This window comes from Pteropus vampyrus, unplaced genomic scaffold, assembly GCF_000151845.1.
Source record: "Pteropus vampyrus isolate Shadow unplaced genomic scaffold, Pvam_2.0 Scaffold326, whole genome shotgun sequence".
NCBI lineage: Eukaryota > Metazoa > Chordata > Mammalia > Chiroptera > Pteropodidae > Pteropus > Pteropus vampyrus.
Window position 1 is genome coordinate 1,197,622 of NW_011889107.1, and position 9,009 is coordinate 1,206,630.

A 9,009-nucleotide genomic window follows, 5' to 3' on the forward strand; every position below is an offset into this window, starting at 1 on the left:
GTGTGTGTGAGTGGGTGTCAGTGTGTGTGTGCCAGTATGTGAGTGTAAGTGTGTGTGAGTGTGTATGTGATGGTGATCGCTCTGCTGCTGCCTGCCGGCCCCACCCTTAGAGTCCCCTCTTTCAAGCCCACCCTGTGATGTTCTCTCAGCAGTAAACTGATGGCTCCTGCAGAGTAGGATGGGGTCCCAGCTGCTGTCACTTCCTCATTGTCTCCCAGCCACTTTCCTGCCCCTCTGCACCTGCTCCCAGAGTTTGAGCTCCAAACCCCCTGGGCAGGAGCATGTGGTGGGGGGTGAAGTAGGGAGCCCGGGCAGGCCTCTTGCTGGGTGTCGCAAGCATGCTCAGCAGGCTGAGAGGCCACGCCTGCCCCAAGGCAGCCATGCCATCAGACCCCCAGGCCTGGTGAGTCAGAAGGCTCTCCTGGGATTGTGCCAGGATGCCCTCCCTGGGCCCCTCCACCATCACAGCCTTCCCTGCCCTGTCAGATTTACATATCTATAGCCTTGTTTCGATGAGGATGATATTGAGTGAGCCTGATGGCTTTCCTTCCATGTTTAGGTCCAAGAACTTTGGTGGTCCTGAGGCCCAACAGATGGCCCGGCCGCCCTAGGAGACTCCTGAAAGCTGTTAGCACTTTTTGCTCTGATCCCAAGTGATCCCTGAAGGCCATATGAGAGGCAAGGTGACTGGAATCTGGGTCCCAAGAGCTTTCAGCTCAGCAGGAGACAGGGCGGGTAAGAGAGTGCAGGGCTCCTGGTTTCCACACTCAGAGGACAGAGAAATGATGGCCGTCCCTCGTGCCTCCCCTAACAGTGGCTTCCTAGAAGACTGTTTAGCACTTGTTGCCCCTTGTGGGAGGAGCGTAGGCTTTGGGGCAGGCAGGTTCAGATCCCAGTTCTGTCCCTTTCTGGCTGTGGGAGCCTTGGGCTCTTCTAGGCTCTTCTTCACGATTATGATTTAATTCAGGTAAAGTGCCCGGCACAGACGGAGTGCTCGGTAAATAGTAGCTGCTAGAGTCATGGCTGTGACCTTTTTGTTTACAATCTTTGTTACTCCGGTGGCCCCGAGCGGCTGTTCTTTGTGGGCAGAAGCTGGTGCCAAGCTGGCTCTGGAACGGAGGAGGCCCTCTGCAAACCTGTGGCTTCGCTTCCCCAGCAGGAAGCACCAGGGTCTGCTGCCTCGGTGTGGGGAAAGGATGGAGCAGCCCCCACTGTCTGAGGGGCAGTGCGGGTGCAGGGGTCCGTGGTGGATCCTCAGGGCGACTCGCCTCCCCACCCACCCACCCCCCACCGTGGTTTCCTTTGGTTCCGCATCCGTAATGAACTAGATGCAGCTAGGAAGTGTGTGCATCTTCTCAGGTGGGGACCTGCCTCTTCTCCTCCTATTTTTTCCCCTTTATCATGACGCCTGTTGCTCATAGGTACAAATCAAACGAAGAGTATGTATATGTGCGAGGCCGCGGCCGAGGGAAATATGTTTGTGAGGAGTGTGGAATTCGCTGCAAGAAGCCCAGCATGCTGAAGAAACACATCCGCACCCACACTGACGTCCGGCCCTATGTGTGCAAGCACTGTCACTTTGCTTTTAAAACCAAAGGTAAGAGACAGTCAGCTGGGGCGCTGCCCCCGCCCACTGCAGGGAGCTCCCCTCTGGGAGCTCTAGCACAGAGCTCAGGGGCCCAGACCTCTCTGCCTGGGGCCTGGGGCACCCCCACTTCTGGGGTTCCCCAGTGGCAGAGCAGCTGGCTCCAGACTGGGCAGTGGCACCCTCTTGCCGCCCCAGCCATCCTCTTGGATCCTACACGGCCCCTGCACCTGCACACTTCCCCTTACCACCTGACAACATTCTTGCGCAGTTCCTGGTTTTGATTTGATCTCATCACCCCTTCCTTTTGCATGTCTCCTTAGCCCTTTATCCACCAATCCGATGAGCTCCAGCATCCACACTTGTCACTGCCACTCTTGCATTTGGAAATCCATTCCACTCCAAGCCACTTAACACACTCGCATAGTCACTTCTCATGCCAGAGTTCGCCCCTGCCTCCACCCCACCTCACCACCTCAGACCATGTTCCCGCTCTGCCCAGGCGTCTCTGCAGCTCTCGGCACAGGGCCCGGCGCTCCCCAACCCAGACTGGCAGCCCTGTCATTCCGGCCTCTGGCCATACCCCACAGCAGAGTCAGCTCAGGCTCTGGCAGTCACCTATGAGAGGAAGAAGAACTGGCTGTTGAGGGCGGGCATCCCAGAGAGCTGTGATGGGACATAGTGGTGGCCTGGCCTGCTCCAGCTGCCCAGGACCCAGGTGTGGAAGAGTGGGGCTGAGTCCATGAGGCTCAGATTGATCGGCGCCTCTGCTCATTTCGTCGGCTGTTCCTGCAGGATAGGCAGAGGAGACATGGCAGCTTGCTCATTGCTTCCCAGGAGCTGAGCAGAGAGGTGACTCAGAGGAAGGCCTGGGGTTCTCGACATCCTCCCTGGTGGCTTCAGCCTCTTGTGCTTTGCAGATTCTTGGGTCAGGGTTTGGGCACCAGGGTCCTGCTTTCTCTTTTAAGCAAGTTGGGGACCTCCCCGTCGGCCCCCACTGGAGTCATGTGGTTTTTCAGTGGTCAGAATTCAAGAGCAGATTTCCCTTTGCTAGTTATTGACCTTTCTGTTGATAAAGCTGCTCTGAGAGAGAAAGATCAGCAGCAGCTTTGAGGGCCCATGCAGCCTCTCGGTCTTCTTCACTTCCTCCTCCTCTTGCCAGCCCTTCCATTCTCTGTACTGGTCAGGGAAGCCGTTTATCACATCCCCTGGCTATGGCCTCCTCTCTGATCAGGTGCCTATCTCTGCTTCCCCTAACCCCCTTAACTGACCCCCACCCTCCTCTGTCCTCTCGCCATCATCCTCAAGTGGAGCTCCAACTTTCCTGCCAAGGTTTTGGTTTGAATGGAGGCACCTACCCTCCCACTTATTTGCCCTCATCCTCTTCTGTCTTGGAGTCTCATAAATAATGTTCCAGGGGGTGCCTGGAGAGGGCAGGTAGACCTGGAACCCTGCCCCCTGCCTGGAGCATCCAACCCTAGAGCCCTGCCAGGTCCAGGGCAGCTGACCTAGCATGCCTCAGCCCTGGGCACGGGCTCTGTCCCCCACACATCCCCTACAATCCTACTTCCTCTGACTTTAGGCAGCCACTGGGACATTATGGAGGAGAAAGACGAGAATCAATCAGCGACTGATAATTTGAATAACAGTCTTTGACTCTGAATGGCAAAAACCTCTCATCCAAGCCCCCCTTGAAGGTGAAGAAGGTGGGTCCCCAAAAAAAGAAGTGACTGTTAAAGGTAGAGCTGTAACCAGAACTCAGGACCCTGTCTCATGGGCACCACGATGTCGTCTGCGGGCACTCCTCTCCTTCTCTGGATGGAGTGGCAAAATCAGGTGGCCAATCAGGTGGCCTCCGGGGTGGGTCACAACGGCTGCCTCTATTCCCAGGGTGTGTCAGGGGACCACACTGTTCCGTTCTCAGCGTGAGGCGCCCACCCGGCCCAGGGTCCATGCTGAGCTGCCCACCACTTCAGGTGCCATCACCTTGCCATGTGAGACCCAAAAAACTCATCTGGTTGAATTCCCAGCCAGAGGACTCTCCCCAAGGGGCCCCTATTCAATTCCCTCTGCCTCTTCCGAGATAGAAGAATGGGTCTTTTTCGGCCATGTTCAAGACAGGCCTAGACCCCTGGAAGGAGCACTCCTTTTCTGGGCAATGTCTTATACTGGGAGCTATGCCAAGCCTGTCTACAGTCCCTTCCTGGGTTCCTCTGAGCCTGGACAGAGAGCCCTGAAGGGTCCAGCGCATGTAACCTGGGCAGAGGGGCTGCAGACCCCCTACACGCCCTGGGGTTGCAGGCTGTGTCCCACACCACCCTACAGGTCCAACCCAGGAGGCTTTGCTCTAACTAGTGATCAGGGAATGGGCTGAGCTCTCCTCAAATGCTCATAGAGGCTTCCAGAAGACAACAGCTTCCAGAGCCAAAGCAGGGAGCGAATCGGAAATGGTAGAATCTCAAACTCTGTGGCTGCAGAGAGGAGCTGGTTGGGAGTGGGGCTGGTTAAGCAGAGAAAGCTCCCTCTTGTATGCTTAGGAGTGAGGGGAGGGCCAGGACACGCTTCCTCCTTGGGCCATGTGTCCTCCTGGAGTGGTGGGCCTTTCAGCCATCACCCACATACTACAGTTGCCCCCTCTAACAGCTCACAGCCCCCTTCTGGCTGCCTTCATCTCCCACTTCCCCCCATCTTGGGCTGTGGCCCAGCCAGACTGTGAGAGAGCTGAGGCTGTACCTGGTGGTTCTCGGGGCCCTCCGTCACCACTACCTGGTGGCTTCCAGGCCTAAAGAACCCTTCTTGTCTGTCTCTGTCTGCCTGTCTGTGTCTCCGTCTCTGTGTTAGACGTTGTGGCAGCAGCTTGGGCCCCTGCGCACTAACTGAGGGGTGTCTCAGTGGGTAAGCCTGGGAAAGGCCCACTGGGAAATCCCCGTGGAGGTTTGGAGGTCCCATTTCCTCTCCTCAGATGGTTCTCAGAGGCCAAGGTGGTGGCCTGCACCGATTGCTTTGGGGAACAAAAAGGACAGTTGGGGGAAGGCCACATGTCCATCAGACCACGGGGCACAGGGAAGACAGTTGGTCAAAGCCGAACCAGGCAGACAGGGTCATTGGCTGATGCTCTTAGTAGATGTTCTGCCTCTTTTCCAGATGACCATCATTTTCCATCTACTTACTTTTCCTACTTCATTCCAAGACTGTCAGCCTTTTTTTGGAGGGGTGAGGGCGTCTGGGATGACTATGAGAAGCTGAGGGCTCTGCATGTCAAACTGAGATTCTGCCCCTTGAGAGAGAAATGATGTCCAGCCTGAAAAAGACACCTGTAGCTATTTGGTACACCTTCCTCAATTCATGGAGGAGGTGACAGGCCTGGGAGGGGAAGTCAGGGAGGATGCCAGATAACACACAGGGCTGCTCGTCCAAAGTCCACTCCTGTAACCCACATAGCCTATCCAGGCAAAGTCACCTCCCTGCAGACTCCAGGGGCGGGGGTAAAGGAGAAGCAGGCCTCTGGGAGCTGTCGGGTCCTTCTCCTGGGAGCCTTGAGCCCAGACTGAAGGGCAAAGCCATTTGCATCACCAGCATCATCTCAGCATCTCTCCCCTCTACATCCGGCATGGCGTGTGGCAGAGTCCTGGGTGCTCAATAGAGTGATTGTCATGGGAGGGGGGTTACGTGTTATGGGAAGGAAGGAGATCCCATGTGGTGGGCATCTGCATTCTGCCAGGCACACTCTGCTGCCACCCTACATGTGCTATCTCATCAACTGACCAGCGACCCTGAGAGGTGGGTATTACTTGAGAGTTGCAGAAACTGGGGTTCAAAGGTTAAGAAACGTAGCCAAGAGCACATTGCTACAAGTGGCAGAGCCCAAACTCAAACCCAAGGCAATCAAGCTCCTAGACCATGCTGGTTTCATTCGGCCACATAGAGCAAGCAAGGCCCATACAGTCCTGAGACCTGGTTCTAGACAGGGCTCTGCCCTAACTAGCAGTGTGGCCTTGGCTAGTTGGTTCACTGTTGGTCAGCGGGAGCCCTCCCATGGCATCCCAGCAGCTGAGACTGTCAGTTACCTGTCTAATGGTGTCATCAGCACTAACCCCCAGAATTAGAGTGGAAGCAGGAAAACTCTGACCTGGTGGGGGTTGTATTACATGGTCTATGAGGTTCCTTCCAAGACTTTGCTTCTGTGATGAGAACAGCATTTCCCATGTGTGGTTATTATGTGCCCATTGTGTGCTCAGCATCTAACTTGGTTGAAAAGAGACCCAAACCTTCCAAGCAGAACATGTATAACAAATAATGTCATAACCGGAATGAGCAATGTTCATAGATAGTCCTCTGTATTATGGAGAATTCGAGGGAGGGTGGGCTGGTCCCAGAACTTCAGGAGACAGTTGGTAACCCTGGCCCATGGAAGACCCCAGCTGACTTTACTGTCCTTTGATGTTCTACGCAGACTTTGCCTGCCCATGACGATGAGGGTTGGAGGCCCATGATATTGGGTAGGGACCACTGGGGACTCTTTGGCCCAAGGATGACTCTGGAAGTTATGATTCTGCTCCCCCTTTGGCTAGAAGTATAAAATCCAGGTTTCTGTCCAGTTATAGGAGAAAAATCAGAGATAGGGAAGAGATAGTCATAGACCAGGGCTAAGGGAAGTAAAGCAGAATGAAACCACTCTCCGTCGCTGCTGCATTTGACCTGCACACTCAGGGAATCTCAGCTTAAGGTTTCGATTACCCTCTCAGCAAAACCTCAAAGGTTCCTAAAAATTCTCAGGATGGTTAAGAAGCACCTTTTGGTTTATCTGTGGGCTCCCTCTTCCTATTCACCTATCCATCCATCACCTTTTCTCCCATTTATCCATTTCTCCGTCTTCTCATCTAATAGTTTGTCTTCCTATCCTTATATTTTCCCATTTATTTTCTCATCCTATCTGTTCCTCCTCTTCTCTCGTTTATCCTCCCACCAATCCATCCTTCCATCCACCTTCCCATTTTTTATCCTCTTGCCTGTTTGGCCTCCCGTGGATGCATATGTGCATGTATTCGTTCACTCAGCCAACCAGCCATTCTCCCATTCATTTAAGTCCCTATCCTCCTACTCAGTTTTCCATCCTCCCATCTGTTTATTGACCCATTTCCATCTATCCTTTCATTTATTTCTTCATCTAATCATTATCACCTACCTATCCATCTGCTTATCTAATCGTCTAGTATCCCATCCATCTATCCATCTGCTTCCTGTCCTTTCCTCACTTCATGCTTCCACTTATCCATCCATCCATTCACCCACCCATCCACTTGTCTCTCTATGGATTTGCTCAAGTATCTATTCTTTTCTCTTCCATCCATCCATTCAAACTTGCCAATTAATAAGATTAGTGAGACAGAGCACCTAACCCAGAAAACTTACGGTTTATTATGTGAATGACCACATGGAAATGTAGCAATCCACAGAGCAACAGTGAGTATATCACAATGTGGAGGTGGCTACTCGGCTCAAAGGAACATCATGAGGCATCTGGCCTGCATCCTCCTAGGACAGGCTGGGGGTGCTCTGCCTCTCCTTCACAAAGCACTCCTGCCCGCGGAGCTTTTGTGACCTGTGAAGTGCTGAGCACATGTCGGGGAGAACCGAAGGTGTTGCTACCTTTGCTCTGATTACACAGAGCTGCTGCCCCTGCTCATCAGCTGTGAGGCTGGACTGACCACCTGGGTCAGTCAGCCACCCCTGAGTCTCCGTAGGCATGGAGTGGGCAGAGCCTTTGCCCGGCCTTCCCTGCACACACCCCACCTGTGCACAGTGACCTAGGGAAACTGAGACCAGGACGTTACTTCTCTAAGAAGTCAAGGCTCCCTGTCCAACAGACTCCCCTACACCTTCTGCCCCCTCTCCATTTCTTGCAGTAACTTTGTCCTGGTTCCTCTTCCCAAACTCTAAGGTTCTTCCTTGCGGGCTGCCCTGGAAGTGCCCTCAGGCAGAAGAGCATCCTCAGTACCCAAACGGAAGCCTCACTGTCATCCCAGCCAATAATCCTACTTGAGCTCCTGGGCCCAGAGTTAAATCAAAAGCAGGAAAAACCTATTGCATATGAATTGTCTTTTAATTTTTGGTTCGTTTTTTTTAACCAGCATTTCACTTCCTGTGTCCCCGCATAGCCCCCCACCTCCACCCCAGCTCCTGCATACCACCTTGAACGGTGGCTGTGGCTGCACATCCCAGCCTGAGTACCTGGGCAGAGGGATGTCTGCAGCTGGCAGGATCTCAGCCAGACCAAGAAGCCATGGCCTGCCAGCCAGGTGCTGCCTCTGTGTGCCCCAGGCCTGCCCTCCAGCCAAGACTGAGTCTTTCCTCATTCCTTTCCAGGGAATCTGACTAAGCACATGAAGTCGAAGGCCCACAGCAAAAAGTGCCAAGAGACGGGGGTGCTAGAGGAGCTGGAAGCCGAGGAAGGTAAGGAATTGCCTACTCCCCTCCCCGCTCCTCCCCATCTCCGCCCTTCCTCTGCCTGCTTCTCCACCTGTCCTCCTCCCCTCCCCTTCCTTTCTTTCCTCCTCTGCCCTGCTCCCTCTCCTCCTCTCCCTCCCCTCCCTCTTCCATGCCCTCTCCTCCAGTCTTCCTAACTATGGAAGACAAATGTTAAATTCACAGAGTGATTGCACCCCCTCCATACACTAATAGTACATGCTGTGCAGCCGTAGATGTGTTCATTATGGTCTGCCACAAAGGTGGGGAGCCTGGCACGCCGAGTGTGTTCAGTGAATGTCTGTTGAATAAATTAATACTGGAGTAATCCTAGTCAACACTGACCAAGCACCCATTAGGTTAATGTTCTAAACACGTGCCGTGAATTATCTCAGCAAATCCTCACTGTGAAAATGTGAGGTACACACTCTTACAAGCTCCACGCCCATACTCACACCTACACACTCTGGGCAGGGGCCTGACCCCTGGGCTTTTTAGAGTTGGAGACTTTCAAGAGAGCCAACACCAGACCTGACAGCCCCTTGTCACCTCCTAGCACCATACCCCCGCCCTAGGTCCTTCATCAGCAAGAGGCATATTTCTAGAGCCATTTTCTGAGGAGACAGGGCAGAGGAGAAGGTGAGTGTCAGGCAGTGGGTCTGGCTGGACACTGCCCAGCTCCAGCATCCAGGGAGGAGGCCAGGGTGCCTTGGCAGGTGGACATGCAGGCAGTGCCCCCAGCAGGGGGAGGCCATAGGCATTCCTCCTGCACCTGGAAAAACTTTTGATCAGATTCTCTAAAATCAGAATAAGAGAGAGCGGGGAGGGGAAAAGGAGAGGGAGAGAGAGAGGGAGAGAGGGAGGGAGAGAGAGAGAGAGAGAGAGAGAGAGAGAGAGAGAGAGAGAGAGTCTTGTTCTGCTTTTGTTTTTTTGATTTGGGGATATATTTGAAGTCTTAC

General features: G+C 53.7%; 1 protein-coding gene across 4 annotated transcripts in view; it reads left to right on the forward strand.

The window, feature by feature from the left end:
* HIVEP3 (human immunodeficiency virus type I enhancer binding protein 3) overlaps positions 1 to 9,009 on the forward strand; it is a 162,688-nt gene that overhangs the window by 143,599 nt on the left and 10,080 nt on the right. For all 4 annotated transcript variants that reach the window (XM_011377938.2, XM_011377937.2, XM_011377940.2 and 1 more), the window contains 2 exons: positions 1,422 to 1,597; positions 7,952 to 8,038. In XM_011377938.2, coding sequence (XP_011376240.1) covers positions 1,422 to 1,597; positions 7,952 to 8,038 — 263 coding nt within the window. The remainder of the gene's footprint in view (positions 1 to 1,421; positions 1,598 to 7,951; positions 8,039 to 9,009) is intronic.